We start from the raw sequence: 19,169 nt of genomic DNA on the forward strand, positions 1-19,169 counted from the left end.
CGTCACACACAGTCCCACCCCGACACACGCAGTCCCACCACGTCACGCAGTCCCACCACGACACACACAGTCCCACCACGACACACGCAGTCCCACCACGACACACGCAGTCCCACCACGTCACGCAGTCCCACCACGACACACACAGTCCCACCACGACACACGCAGTCCCACCACGACACACACAGTCCCACCACGACACACACAGTCCCACCACGACACACGCAGTCCCACCACGACACACACAGTCCCACCACGACACACACAGTCCCACCACGACACACACAGTCCCACCACGACACACACAGTCCCACCACGACACACGCAGTCCCACGACGACACACGCAGTCTCACCACGACACACACAGTCTCACCACGACACACGCAGTCTCACCACGACACACGCAGTCCCACCACGACACACACAGTCCCACCACGACACACGCAGTCCCACCACGACACACACAGTCCCACCACGACACACGCAGTCCCACCACGACACACACAGTCCCACGACGACACACGCAGTCTCACCACGACACACACAGTCCCACCACGACACACACAGTCCCACCACGACACACACAGTCCCACCACGACACACACAGTCCCACCACGACACACACAGTCCCACCACGACACACGCAGTCCCACCACGACACACTCAGTCCCACCACGACACACACAGTCCCACCACGACACACACAGTCCCACCACGACACACACAGTCCCACCACGACACACGCAGTCCCACCACGACACACGCAGTCCCACCACGACACACGCAGTCCCACCACGACACACGCAGTCCCACCACGACACACACAGTCCCACCACGACACACACAGTCCCACCACGACACACACAGTCCCACCACGACACACACAGTCCCACCACGACACACACAGTCCCACCACGACACACACAGTCCCACCACGACACACGCAGTCCCACCACGACACACGCAGTCCCACCACGACACACGCAGTCCCACCACGACACACGCAGTCCCACCACGACACACGCAGTCCCACCACGACACACGCAGTCCCACCACGACACACGCAGTCCCACCACGACACACACAGTCCCACCACGACACACACAGTCCCACCACGACACACACAGTCCCACCACGACACACACAGTCCCACCACGACACACACAGTCCCACCACGACACACACAGTCCCACCACGACACACGCAGTCCCACCACGTCACACAGTCCCACCACGTCACACACAGTCCCACCCCGACACACACAGTCCCACCACGACACGCACAGTCCCACCACGACACACACAGTCCCACCACGACACACGCAGTCCCACCACGACACACACAGTCCCACCACGACACACGCAGTCCCACCACGACACGCACAGTCCCACCACGACACACACAGTCCCACCACGTCACACACAGTCCCACCCCGACACACACAGTCCCACCACGACACGCACAGTCCCACCACGACACACACAGTCCCACCACGACACACGCAGTCCCACCACGACACACACAGTCCCACCACGACACGCACAGTCCCACCACGACACGCACAGTCCCACCACGACACACACAGTCCCACCACGACACACACAGTCCCACCACGACACACACAGTCCCACCACGACACGCACAGTCCCACCACGACACGCACAGTCCCACCACGACACACACAGTCCCACCACGACACACACAGTCCCACCACGACACACACAGTCTCACCACGACACACACAGTCCCACCACGACACACACAGTCCCACCACGACACACACAGTCCCACCACGACACACACAGTCCCACCACGACACACACAGTCCCACCACGACACGCACAGTCCCACCACGACACACACAGTCCCACCACGACACGCACAGTCCCACCACGACACACACAGTCCCACCACGACACACACAGTCCCACCACGACACGCACAGTCCCACCACGACACACACAGTCCCACCACGACACACACAGTCCCACCACGACACACACAGTCTCACCACGACACACACAGTCTCACCACGACACACACAGTCCCACCACGACACACACAGTCCCACCACGACACACGCAGTCCCACCACGACACACTCAGTCCCACCACGTCACACACAGTCCCACCACGACACACACAGTCCCACCACGACACACACAGTCCCACCACGACACACACAGTCCCACCACGTCACACACAGTCCCACCACGACACACGCAGTCCCACCACGACACACGCAGTCCCACCACGACACACGCAGTCCCACCACGACACACGCAGTCCCACCACGACACACGCAGTCCCACCACGACACACACAGTCCCACCACGACACACGCAGTCCCACCACGACACATGCAGTCCCACCACGACACACACAGTCCCACCACGACACACGCAGTCCCACCACGACACACGCAGTCCCACCACGACACACACAGTCCCACCACGACACACACAGTCCCACCACGACACACGCAGTCCCACCACGACACACACAGTCCCACCACGACACACGCAGTCCCACCACGACACACACAGTCCCACCACGACACACACAGTCCCACCACGACACACGCAGTCCCACCACGACACACACAGTCCCACCACGACACACGCAGTCCCACCACGACACACACAGTCCCACCACGACACACACAGTCCCACCACGTCACACACAGTCCCACCACGACACACACAGTCCCACCACGACACGCGCAGTCCCACCACGACACACACAGTCCCACCACGACACACGCAGTCCCACCACGACACGCGCAGTCCCACCACGACACACACAGTCCCACCACGTCACACACAGTCCCACCACGACACACACAGTCCCACCACGACACACGCAGTCCCACCACGACACACACAGTCCCACCACGTCACACACAGTCCCACCACGACACACGCAGTCCCACCACGACACGCGCAGTCCCACCACGACACACACAGTCCCACCACGACACACACAGTCCCACCACGTCACACAGTCCCACCACGACACACACAGTCCCACCACGACACACACAGTCCCACCACGACACACACAGTCCCACCACGTCACACAGTCCCACCACGTCACACACAGTCCCACCACGACACACGCAGTCCCACCACGACACACACAGTCCCACCACTAAACACAGTCCCACCACGACACACACAGTCCCACCACGACACACACAGTCCCACCACGACACACGCAGTCCCACCACGTCACACAGTCCCACCACGACACACACAGTCCCACCACGACACACACAGTACCACCACGACACACACAGTCCCACCACGACACACGCAGTCCCACCACGACCCACGCAGTCCCACCACGTCACACAGTCCCACCACGACACACACAGTCCCACCACGACACACACAGTACCACCACGACACACGCAGTCCCACCACGACACACGCTGTCCCACCACGTCACACAGTCCCACCACGACACACACAGTCCCACCACGACACACGCAGTCCCACCACGTCACACAGTCCCACCACGACACACACAGTCCCACCACGACACACACAGTCCCACCACGACACGCACAGTCCCACCACGTCACACAGTCCCACCACGACACACACAGTCTCACCACGACACGCACAGTCCCACCACGTCACACAGTCCCACCACGACACACGCAGTCTCACCACGACACACACAGTCCCACCACGTCACACAGTCCCACCACGACACACGCAGTCTCACCACGTCACACAGTCCCACCACGACACACACAGTCCCACCACGACACGCACAGTCCCACCATGTCACACAGTCCCACCACGACACACACAGTCCCACCACGACACGCACAGTCCCACCACGTCACACAGTCCCACCACGACACACGCAGTCTCACCACGACACACACAGTCCCACCACGTCACACAGTCCCACCACGACACACGCAGTCTCACCACGTCACACAGTCCCACCACGACACACGCAGTCTCACCACGTCACACAGTCCCACCACGACACACACAGTCCCACCACGACACACACAGTCCCACCACGTCACACAGTCCCACCACGACACACACAGTCTCACCACGTCACACAGTCCCACCACGACACACACAGTCCCACCACGACACACACAGTCTCACCACGTCACACAGTCCCACCACGTCACACAGTCCCACCACGACACACGCAGTCCCACCACGTCACACAGTCCCACCACGACACACACAGTCCCACCACGACACACACAGTCTCACCACGTCACACAGTCCCACCACGACACACACAGTCCCACCACGACACACACAGTCCCACCACGACACACACAGTCCCACCACGACACACACAGTCTCACCACGTCACACAGTCCCACCACGACACACACAGTCCCACCACGACACACGCAGTCCCACCACGTCACACAGTCCCACCACGACACACACAGTCCCACCACGACACACACAGTCCCACCACGTCACACAGTCCCACCACGACACACACAGTCCCACCACGACACACACAGTCTCACCACGTCACACAGTCCCACCACGACACACACAGTCCCACCACGACACACACAGTCCCACCACGTCACACACAGTCCCACCACGTCACACAGTCCCACCATGACACACGCAGTCCCACCACGACACACACAGTCCCACCACGACACACGCAGTCCCACCACGACACACACAGTCCCACCACGACACACACAGTCCCACCACGACACACGCAGTCCCACCACGACACACACAGTCCCACCACGACACACGCAGTCCCACCACGACACACACAGTCCCACCACGACACACACAGTCTCACCACGTCACACAGTCCCACCACGACACACACAGTCCCACCACGACACACACAGTCCCACCACGACACACACAGTCCCACCACGACACACACAGTCTCACCACGTCACACAGTCCCACCACGACACACACAGTCCCACCACGACACACGCAGTCCCACCACGTCACACAGTCCCACCACGACACACACAGTCCCACCACGACACACACAGTCCCACCACGTCACACAATCCCACCACGACACACACAGTCCCACCACGACACACACAGTCTCACCACGTCACACAGTCCCACCACGACACACACAGTCCCACCACGACACACACAGTCCCACCACGTCACACACAGTCCCACCACGTCACACAGTCCCACCATGACACACGCAGTCCCACCACGACACACACAGTCCCACCACGACACACGCAGTCCCACCACGACACACGCAGTCCCACCACGACACACACAGTCCCACCACGACACACGCAGTCCCACCACGACACACACAGTCCCACCACGACACACGCAGTCCCACCACGACACACACAGTCCCACCACGACACACGCAGTCTCACCATGACACACACAGTCCCACCACGACACACACAGTCCCACCACGACACACACAGTCCCACCACGACACACACAGTCTCACCATGACACACACAGTCCCACCACGACACACACAGTCCCACCACGACACACACAGTCCCACCACGACACACACAGTCCCACCACGACACACGCAGTCTCACCATGACACACACAGTCCCACCACGACACACACAGTCCCACCACGACACACACAGTCCCACCACGACACACGCAGTCCCACCACGACACACACAGTCCCACCACGACACACGCAGTCTCACCATGACACACACAGTCCCACCACGACACACACAGTCCCACCACGACACACACAGTCCCACCATGACACACACAGTCCCACCACGACACACGCAGTCCCACCACGTCACACAGTCCCACCACGACACACACAGTCCCACCACGTCACACAGTCCCACCACGACACACACAGTCCCACCACGTCACACAGTCCCACCACGTCACACACAGTCCCACCACGTCACACACAGTCCCACCACGTCACACACAGTCCCACCACGTCACACACAGTCCCACCACGACACACGCAGTCCCACCACGTCACACACAGTCCCACCACGTCACACACAGTCCCACCACGTCACACACAGTCCCACCACGTCACACACAGTACCACCACGACACACAGTCCCACCACGACACACGCAGTCCCACCACGACACACACAGTCCCACCACGACACACAGTCCCACCACGTCACACACAGTACCACCACGACACACAGTCCCACCACGACACACGCAGTCCCACCACGTCACACACAGTCCCACCACGTCACACACAGTACCACCACGACACACAGTCCCACCACGACACACACAGTCCCACCACGTCACACACAGTACCACCACGACACACAGTCCCACCACGACACACGCAGTCCCACCACGACACACACAGTCCCACCACGACACACACAGTCCCACCACGACACACGCAGTCCCACCACGACACACGCAGTCCCACCACGACACACACAGCCCCACCACGACACGCACAGTCCCACCACGATACACACAGTCTCACCACGACACGCACAGTACCACCACGACACACGCAGTCCCACCACGACACACGCAGTCCCACCACGACACACACAGTACCACCACGACACACACAGTCTCACCACGACACACACAGTCCCACCACGACACACACAGTCCCACCACGACACGCACAGTACCACCACGACACACGCAGTCCCACCACGACACACGCAGTCCCACCACGACACACACAGTACCACCACGACACACACAGTCTCACCACGACACACACAGTCCCACCACGACACACACAGTCCCACCACGACACACACAGTCCCACCACGACACGCACAGTCCCACCACGATACACACAGTCTCACCACGACACGCACAGTACCACCACGACACACGCAGTCCCACCACGACACACGCAGTCCCACCACGACACACACAGTACCACCACGACACACACAGTCTCACCACGACACACACAGTCCCACCACGACACACACAGTCCCACCACGACACACGCAGTCCCACCACGACACACACAGTCCCACCACGACACACACAGTCTCACCACGACACACACAGTCTCACCACGACACACACAGTCCCACCACGACACACACAGTCTCACCACGACACACACAGTCTCACCACGACACACACAGTCCCACCACGACACACGCAGTCCCACCACGACACACGCAGTCCCACCACTAAACACAGTCCCACCACGACACACACAGTCCCACCACGACACACACAGTCCCACCACGACACACGCAGTCCCACCACGTCACACAGTCCCACCACGACACACACAGTCCCACCACGACACACACAGTACCACCACGACACACACAGTCCCACCACGACACACGCAGTCCCACCACGACCCACGCAGTCCCACCACGTCACACAGTCCCACCACGACACACACAGTCCCACCACGACACACACAGTACCACCACGACACACGCAGTCCCACCACGACACACGCTGTCCCACCACGTCACACAGTCCCACCACGACACACACAGTCCCACCACGACACACGCAGTCCCACCACGTCACACAGTCCCACCACGACACACACAGTCCCACCACGACACACACAGTCCCACCACGACACGCACAGTCCCACCACGTCACACAGTCCCACCACGACACACACAGTCTCACCACGACACGCACAGTCCCACCACGTCACATAGTCCCACCACGACACACGCAGTCTCACCACGACACACACAGTCCCACCACGTCACACAGTCCCACCACGACACACGCAGTCTCACCACGTCACACAGTCCCACCACGACACACACAGTCCCACCACGACACGCACAGTCCCACCATGTCACACAGTCCCACCACGACACACACAGTCCCACCACGACACGCACAGTCCCACCACGTCACACAGTCCCACCACGACACACGCAGTCTCACCACGACACACACAGTCCCACCACGTCACACAGTCCCACCACGACACACGCAGTCTCACCACGTCACACAGTCCCACCACGACACACGCAGTCTCACCACGTCACACAGTCCCACCACGACACACACAGTCCCACCACGACACACACAGTCCCACCACGTCACACAGTCCCACCACGACACACACAGTCTCACCACGTCACACAGTCCCACCACGACACACACAGTCCCACCACGACACACACAGTCTCACCACGTCACACAGTCCCACCACGTCACACAGTCCCACCACGACACACGCAGTCCCACCACGTCACACAGTCCCACCACGACACACACAGTCCCACCACGACACACACAGTCTCACCACGTCACACAGTCCCACCACGACACACACAGTCCCACCACGACACACACAGTCCCACCACGACACACACAGTCCCACCACGACACACACAGTCTCACCACGTCACACAGTCCCACCACTACACACACAGTCCCACCACGACACACGCAGTCCCACCACGTCACACAGTCCCACCATGACACACACAGTCCCACCACGACACACACAGTCCCACCACGTCACACAGTCCCACCACGACACACACAGTCCCACCACGACACACACAGTCTCACCACGTCACACAGTCCCACCACGACACACACAGTCCCACCACGACACACACAGTCCCACCACGTCACACACAGTCCCACCACGTCACACAGTCCCACCATGACACACGCAGTCCCACCACGACACACACAGTCCCACCACGACACACGCAGTCCCACCACGACACACACAGTCCCACCACGACACACACAGTCCCACCACGACACACGCAGTCCCACCACGACACACACAGTCCCACCACGACACACGCAGTCCCACCACGACACACACAGTCCCACCACGACACACACAGTCTCACCACGTCACACAGTCCCACCACGACACACACAGTCCCACCACGACACACACAGTCCCACCACGACACACACAGTCCCACCACGACACACACAGTCTCACCACGTCACACAGTCCCACCACGACACACACAGTCCCACCACGACACACGCAGTCCCACCACGTCACACAGTCCCACCACGACACACACAGTCCCACCACGACACACACAGTCCCACCACGTCACACAATCCCACCACGACACACACAGTCCCACCACGACACACACAGTCTCACCACGTCACACAGTCCCACCACGACACACACAGTCCCACCACGACACACACAGTCCCACCACGTCACACACAGTCCCACCACGTCACACAGTCCCACCATGACACACGCAGTCCCACCACGACACACACAGTCCCACCACGACACACGCAGTCCCACCACGACACACGCAGTCCCACCACGACACACACAGTCCCACCACGACACACGCAGTCCCACCACGACACACACAGTCCCACCACGACACACGCAGTCCCACCACGACACACACAGTCCCACCACGACACACGCAGTCTCACCATGACACACACAGTCCCACCACGACACACACAGTCCCACCACGACACACACAGTCCCACCACGACACACACAGTCTCACCATGACACACACAGTCCCACCACGACACACACAGTCCCACCACGACACACACAGTCCCACCACGACACACACAGTCCCACCACGACACACGCAGTCTCACCATGACACACACAGTCCCACCACGACACACACAGTCCCACCACGACACACACAGTCCCACCACGACACACGCAGTCCCACCACGACACACACAGTCCCACCACGACACACGCAGTCTCACCATGACACACACAGTCCCACCACGACACACACAGTCCCACCACGACACACACAGTCCCACCATGACACACACAGTCCCACCACGACACACGCAGTCCCACCACGTCACACAGTCCCACCACGACACACACAGTCCCACCACGTCACACAGTCCCACCACGACACACACAGTCCCACCACGTCACACAGTCCCACCACGTCACACACAGTCCCACCACGTCACACACAGTCCCACCACGTCACACACAGTCCCACCACGTCACACACAGTCCCACCACGACACACGCAGTCCCACCACGTCACACACAGTCCCACCACGTCACACACAGTCCCACCACGTCACACACAGTCCCACCACGTCACACACAGTACCACCACGACACACAGTCCCACCACGACACACGCAGTCCCACCACGACACACACAGTCCCACCACGACACACAGTCCCACCACGTCACACACAGTACCACCACGACACACAGTCCCACCACGACACACGCAGTCCCACCACGTCACACACAGTCCCACCACGTCACACACAGTACCACCACGACACACAGTCCCACCACGACACACACAGTCCCACCACGTCACACACAGTACCACCACGACACACAGTCCCACCACGACACACGCAGTCCCACCACGACACACACAGTCCCACCACGACACACACAGTCCCACCACGACACACGCAGTCCCACCACGACACACGCAGTCCCACCACGACACACACAGCCCCACCACGACACGCACAGTCCCACCACGATACACACAGTCTCACCACGACACGCACAGTACCACCACGACACACGCAGTCCCACCACGACACACGCAGTCCCACCACGACACACACAGTACCACCACGACACACACAGTCTCACCACGACACACACAGTCCCACCACGACACACACAGTCCCACCACGACACGCACAGTACCACCACGACACACGCAGTCCCACCACGACACACGCAGTCCCACCACGACACACACAGTACCACCACGACACACACAGTCTCACCACGACACACACAGTCCCACCACGACACACACAGTCCCACCACGACACACACAGTCCCACCACGACACGCACAGTCCCACCACGATACACACAGTCTCACCACGACACGCACAGTACCACCACGACACACGCAGTCCCACCACGACACACGCAGTCCCACCACGACACACACAGTACCACCACGACACACACAGTCTCACCACGACACACACAGTCCCACCACGACACACACAGTCCCACCACGACACACGCAGTCCCACCACGACACACACAGTCCCACCACGACACACACAGTCTCACCACGACACACACAGTCTCACCACGACACACACAGTCCCACCACGACACACACAGTCTCACCACGACACACACAGTCTCACCACGACACACACAGTCCCACCACGACACACGCAGTCCCACCACGACACACGCAGTCCCACCACGACACACACAGTCCCACCACGACACACGCAGTCCCACCACGACACACGCAGTCCCACCACGACACACGCAGTCCCACCACGACACACGCAGTCCCACCACGACACACGCAGTCCCACCACGACACACACAGTCTCACCACGACACACGCAGTCCCACCACGACACACGCAGTCCCACCACGACACACGCAGTCCCACCACGACACACACAGTCTCACCACGACACACGCAGTCCCACCACGACACACGCAGTCCCACCACGACACACGCAGTCCCACCACGACACACGCAGTCCCACCACGACACACACAGTCCCACCACGACACACGCAGTCCCACCACGACACACACAGTCCCACCACGACACATGCAGTCCCACCACGACACGCACAGTCCCACCACGACACACGCAGTCCCACCACGACACACGCAGTCCCACCACGACACACGCAGTCCCACCACGACACACACAGTCCCACCACGACACACGCAGTCCCACCACGACACACACAGTCCCACCACGACACACGCAGTCCCACCACGACACACGCAGTCCCACCACGACACACACAGTCCCACCACGACACACGCAGTCCCACCACGACACACGCAGTCCCACCACGACACACGCAGTCCCACCACGACACACGCAGTCCCACCACGACACACACAGTCCCACCACGACACACGCAGTCTCACCACGACACACACAGTCCCACCACGACACACACAGTCTCACCACGACACACGCAGTCCCACCACGACACACACAGTGCCACCACGACACACACAGTCCCACCACGACACACACAGTGCCACCACGACACGCACAGTCCCACCACGACACACACAGTCTCACCACGACACACACAGTCCCACCACGACACACACAGTCCCACCACGACACACACAGTGCCACCACGACACGCACAGTCCCACCACGACACACGCAGTCCCACCACGACACACGCAGTCCCACCACGACATACACAGTCTCACCACGACACACACAGTCCCACCACGACACACACAGTGCCACCACGACACGCACAGTCCCACCACGACACACACAGTCTCACCACGACACACACAGTCCCACCACGACACACACAGTGCCACCACGACACGCACAGTCCCACCACGACACACGCAGTCCCACCACGACACACACAGTCCCACCACGACACGCACAGTCCCACCACGACACACACAGTCCCACCACGACACACACAGTCCCACCACGACACACGCAGTCCCACCACGACACACGCAGTCCCACCACGACACACACAGTCCCACCACGACACACACAGTCCCACCACGACACACGCAGTCCCACCACGACACACACAGTCCCACCACGACACACACAGTCCCACCACGACACACGCAGTCCCACCACGACACACACAGTCCCACCACGACACACACAGTCCCACCACGACACACACAGTCCCACCACGACACACACAGTCCCACCACGACACACACAGTCCCACCACGACACACACAGTCCCACCACGACACACACAGTCCCACCACGACACACGCAGTCCCACCACGACACACACAGTCCCACCACGACACACGCAGTCCCACCACGACACACACAGTCCCACCACGACACACGCAGTCCCACCACGACACACGCAGTCCCACCACGACACACACAGTCCCACCACGACACACGCAGTCCCACCACGACACACACAGTCCCACCACGACACACACAGTCCCACCACGACACACACAGTCCCACCACGACACACACAGTCCCACCACGACACACACAGTCCCACCACGACACACACAGTCCCACCACGACACACACAGTCCCACCACGACACACGCAGTCCCACCACGACACACACAGTCCCACCACGACACACGCAGTCCCACCACGACACACACAGTCCCACCACGACACACGCAGTCCCACCACGACACACGCAGTCCCACCACGACACACGCAGTCCCACCATGACACACACAGTCCCACCACGACACACACAGTCCCACCACGACACACACAGTCCCACCACGACACACACAGTCCCACCACGACACGCACAGTCCCACCACGACACACGCAGTCCCACCACGACACACACAGTCCCACCACGACACACGCAGTCCCACCACGACACACATAGTCCCACCACGACACACACAGTCCCACCACGACACACACAGTCCCACCACGACACACACAGTCCCACCACGACACACGCAGTCCCACCACGACACACATAGTCCCACCACGACACACACAGTCCCACCATGACACACACAGTCCCACCACGACACACACAGTCCCACCACGACACACGCAGTCCCACCACGACACACACAGTCCCACCACGACACACGCAGTCCCACCACGACACACGCAGTCCCACCACGACACACACAGTCCCACCACGACACACACAGTCCCACCACGACACGCACAGTCCCACCACGACACACGCAGTCCCACCACGACACACGCAGTCCCACCACGACACACACAGTCTCACCACGACACACGCAGTCCCACCACGACACACGCAGTCCCACCACGACACACGCAGTCCCACCACGACACACGCAGTCCCACCACGACACACACAGTCCCACCACGACACACGCAGTCCCACCACGACACACACAGTCCCACCACGACACATGCAGTCCCACCACGACACGCACAGTCCCACCACGACACACGCAGTCCCACCACGACACACGCAGTCCCACCACGACACACGCAGTCCCACCACGACACACACAGTCCCACCACGACACACGCAGTCCCACCACGACACACACAGTCCCACCACGACACACGCAGTCCCACCACGACACACGCAGTCCCACCACGACACACACAGTCCCACCACGACACACGCAGTCCCACCACGACACACGCAGTCCCACCACGACACACGCAGTCCCACCACGACACACGCAGTCCCACCACGACACACACAGTCCCACCACGACACACGCAGTCTCACCACGACACACACAGTCCCACCACGACACACACAGTCTCACCACGACACACGCAGTCCCACCACGACACACACAGTGCCACCACGACACACACAGTCCCACCACGACACACACAGTGCCACCACGACACGCACAGTCCCACCACGACACACACAGTCTCACCACGACACACACAGTCCCACCACGACACACACAGTCCCACCACGACACACACAGTGCCACCACGACACGCACAGTCCCACCACGACACACGCAGTCCCACCACGACACACGCAGTCCCACCACGACATACACAGTCTCACCACGACACACACAGTCCCACCACGACACACACAGTGCCACCACGACACGCACAGTCCCACCACGACACACACAGTCTCACCACGACACACACAGTCCCACCACGACACACACAGTGCCACCACGACACGCACAGTCCCACCACGACACACGCAGTCCCACCACGACACACACAGTCCCACCACGACACGCACAGTCCCACCACGACACACACAGTCCCACCACGACACACACAGTCCCACCACGACACACGCAGTCCCACCACGACACACGCAGTCCCACCACGACACGCACAGTCCCACCACGACACGCACAGTCCCACCACGACACACACAGTCCCACCACGACACACGCAGTCCCACCACGACACACGCAGTCCCACCACGACACACGCAGTCCCACCACGACACACGCAGTCCCACCACGACACACGCAGTCCCACCACGACACACGCAGTCCCACCACGACACACGCAGTCCCACCACGACACACGCAGTCCCACCACGACACACGCAGTCCCACCACGACACACACAGTCCCACCACGACACACACAGTCCCACCACGACACACGCAGTCCCACCACGACACACACAGTCCCACCACGACACACACAGTCCCACCACGACACACGCAGTCCCACCACGACACACACAGTCCCACCACGACACACACAGTCCCACCACGACACACACAGTCCCACCACGACACACACAGTCCCACCACGACACACACAGTCCCACCACGACACGCACAGTCCCACCACGACACACACAGTCTCACCACGACACACGCAGTCCCACCACGACACACACAGTCCCACCACGACACACGCAGTCCCACCACGACACACACAGTCCCACCACGACACACGCAGTCCCACCACGACACACGCAGTCCCACCACGACACACGCAGTCCCACCACGACACACGCAGTCCCACCACGACACACGCAGTCCCACCACGACACACACAGTCCCACCACGACACACACAGTCCCACCACGACACACGCAGTCCCACCACGACACACACAGTCCCACCACGACACACACAGTCCCACCACGACACACGCAGTCCCACCACGACACACACAGTCCCACCACGACACACACAGTCCCACCACGACACACACAGTCCCACCACGACACACACAGTCCCACCACGACACACACAGTCCCACCACGACACACACAGTCCCACCACGACACACACAGTCCCACCACGACACACGCAGTCCCACCACGACACACACAGTCCCACCACGACACACGCAGTCCCACCACGACACACACAGTCCCACCACGACACACGCAGTCCCACCACGACACACGCAGTCCCACCACGACACACGCAGTCCCACCATGACACACACAGTCCCACCACGACACACACAGTCCCACCACGACACACACAGTCCCACCACGACACACACAGTCCCACCACGACACGCACAGTCCCACCACGACACACGCAGTCCCACCACGACACACACAGTCCCACCACGACACACGCAGTCCCACCACGACACACATAGTCCCACCACGACACACACAGTCCCACCACGACACACACAGTCCCACCACGACACACACAGTCCCACCACGACACACGCAGTCCCACCACGACACACATAGTCCCACCACGACACACACAGTCCCACCATGACACACACAGTCCCACCACGACACACACAGTCCCACCACGACACACGCAGTCCCACCACGACACACACAGTCCCACCACGACACACGCAGTCCCACCACGACACACGCAGTCCCACCACGACACACACAGTCCCACCACGACACACACAGTCCCACCACGACACGCACAGTCCCACCACGACACACGCAGTCCCACCACGACACACACAGTCCCACCACGACACACACAGTCCCACCACGACACACGCAGTCCCACCACGACACACACAGTCCCACCACGACACACGCAGTCCCACCACGACACGCACAGTCCCACCACGACACACGCAGTCCCACCACGACACACACAGTCCCACCACGACACACGCAGTCCCACCACGACACACGCAGTCCCACCACGACACACACAGTCCCACCACGACACACGCAGTCCCACCACGACACACACAGTCCCACCACGACACACGCAGTCCCACCACGACACGCACAGTCCCACCACGACACACGCAGTCCCACCACGACACACGCAGTCCCACCACGACACACGCAGTCCCACCACGACACACACAGTCCCACCACGACACACGCAGTCCCACCACGACACACGCAGTCCCACCACGACACACACAGTCCCACCACGACACACACAGTCCCACCACGACACGCACAGTCCCACCACGACACACACAGTCTCACCACGACACACGCAGTCCCACCACGACACACACAGTCCCACCACGACACACGCAGTCCCACCACGACACACACAGTCCCACCACGACACACACAGTCCCACCACGACACGCACAGTCCCACCACGACACACACAGTCCCACCACGACACACGCAGTCCCACCACGACACACACAGTCCCACCACGACACACACAGTCCCACCACGACACACACAATCCCACCACGACACACACCAGTCCCACAATACCTATCCAAACTCCATGTGGTTCACCAGGGGTTAGGGATGGGTGTGAGGCTCCCTGGTCGTCATGACGACCACCCAACGCTGATGGGATAACGATGATGGGAATGGGTCGGACCGCTGATGACAGTAATGGCATGATGATGGCGGCGATGATGGCCATGACGTCCGTCCGCCTATGCAGCATTGCGCGGGGTATGCCGATCGTTGCGTTTGCGTGCGCGCACTCCTCTGGAGAGCGGTGGTACAACGGTTAGCACGCTTCTCTACGAAACCGGCAACTCGCATTCGATTTCCCGGCCACGGCCGACAGGAGTGGCGAGTGATATCTGGCCCAGCGCTCCGAGACTCTGCTAGGGTCGGTTCAGCCTCAGACGAGTACAGATATTCCTCGTTTATCCCGTGTACACCCAACGCGTTTTCGCTATAACGCGGTTCTTCTATGAGGGAACACGTTTCGCACAGTGCGGAACGCGCACTGTTATAACGTACGTGAATCGGCGCGTGATAACACGGAACGTGCGCATTGTAACGCAGGATGCCCCTGTTATAACGCAGAATGCATGTTGTACCGTGGAATGAGTAGCACGTTTTAACGCAGATTGCACGCATTGAAACGCGACAACGCGCGTCATAACGTGGATTTACACCATGGAACGCGCCAGTTATGACGAGGAACGCACACCGCTGTAACGCGGAAGGCACCCCGTTTATAACACGTTTCCTGAGCGGTCGACAACGGACTACTTTCTTGAGTTGCGCCGATGAGCGGTGTGGGAATGCTGGGTAATACGCACGGAATGATCACGTGGGCTCTTCATTCCGCCATCGCACTGCGTGGTGTTTACGTCATAGTTTGCACCCCCCCCCCCAGCCCCGCCCCCAACTGTGAACGCGGCACTTTTGAGGCACGCACCGTCGCTCTGCCCGGTGCTGTGCGTCAATGTGAGCAGTGGGGCCGCCCGCGCCACCACCTCGCGCGGCATAGCCAGCGCCTGGCAGGCGCTCACCAACTGCCACTCGGGATGTTTGTGCCCACACCTGCACACACCTGCACACACCTGCACACACCTGCACCACACCTGCGTAGTGGGGAGAGGTGGTGTAGCGGTGAGCGCGCTGCGCTAAGAACCCGGAGACCCGGGTTCGATTCCCGATCACTGCCAACACTGGTCACGATTATCTAAATCGGTCCTGGGCCTCCCCTAGGTCGACTCAGCCTCAAATGAGTACCTGGTGCAGTGTGTAAACATCGTCACTGGGGAGACAAAGGCGGCCGGGCGTGGTCTTAGCCACCCACCCCCTCGTGTTCCGTGCCGGCCTTAATAGGTGCTCGCTAACAGCACTTGCCCCAACAGCCTGCTGAGGCTACACGGGGGATCTTTGTCTTTGACACACCTGCGTGCGCGTTGTCCCCTGCGCTCAGCTCACGCCGAGGAGCGCCAGGCTCCGCGCGGGGCCCACGAGAACCTCGGAGGGGCCCGCGGAGCGCGGGAAAGGCTCCCGGGGCCTGGCCCACGTGGGGTCCGCACGGCAGGGCCACCCGGCGGCCCCCGGCGGCCGCTCCGGAGCCAAACTCCCTCCCTGCAACGCGGGAGGGAGGCCCAAAGCCCTCCCCTAAGCGCCCAGCATTGGCCTGCACCCTGCGTCGCCTCCAGGTGAGGCGCTCGCCTTCATCTTCCTCCTCCGCCCCCCTCTTCTTCTCCACCTACTTCTCCGCCCACCACCTGGGGTCTCCGGTGCTCGCGGTCACCACCACACGAGCGAGCCCGGACGCAGCGCGCACCTGACGATGCCGACAGCGGCGCAGCGGCGGCAGCGCGTCCCGGCCACTTGAAGGCCGGGACGTTCACGGCTGGAATCCAGTGGCCGCCACTCATTATGACTGCGCGTGCGTGAACTGTGACGCCGCTGCGACGACGACGCGCCGTCTGCTTCACAGCGCACGTTAAAGACTCCATTGCGCGTCTCGGCGCCGGAGTCCAAATTTTCCAAGTTCGGAAATGACGCCGCAGATCACTCGATAGGGATGAAACGCGCACACACAGCGGCAGTCATCCAACCGCAACCGTTGACGATAAATACAGATTCTGGGGTGGGGTGTCCGTACTCTCCCC

The 19,169-nt window shown here is 61.2% G+C and overlaps 1 protein-coding gene across 3 annotated transcripts in view; it reads left to right on the forward strand.

Annotated features, from left to right (window-relative positions):
- The window catches only part of LOC144944063 (uncharacterized), a 110,125-nt gene that overhangs the window by 84,429 nt on the left and 6,527 nt on the right, over window positions 1–19,169 (forward strand). For 2 of the 3 annotated variants that reach the window (XM_078872110.1, XM_078872111.1), the window contains exon 16: window positions 18,479–18,710. The exons of the other annotated variant lie outside the window; for it this stretch is intronic. In XM_078872110.1, the coding sequence (XP_078728236.1) occupies window positions 18,479–18,673 (195 nt within the window). In that variant the 3' untranslated portion in view covers window positions 18,674–18,710. The remainder of the gene's footprint in view (window positions 1–18,478; window positions 18,711–19,169) is intronic. 3 annotated transcript variants of the gene reach the window in all.

The sequence above is a fragment of the Lampetra fluviatilis genome, chromosome 33 (assembly GCF_964198595.1).
Source record: "Lampetra fluviatilis chromosome 33, kcLamFluv1.1, whole genome shotgun sequence".
Lineage (NCBI taxonomy): Eukaryota > Metazoa > Chordata > Hyperoartia > Petromyzontiformes > Petromyzontidae > Lampetra > Lampetra fluviatilis.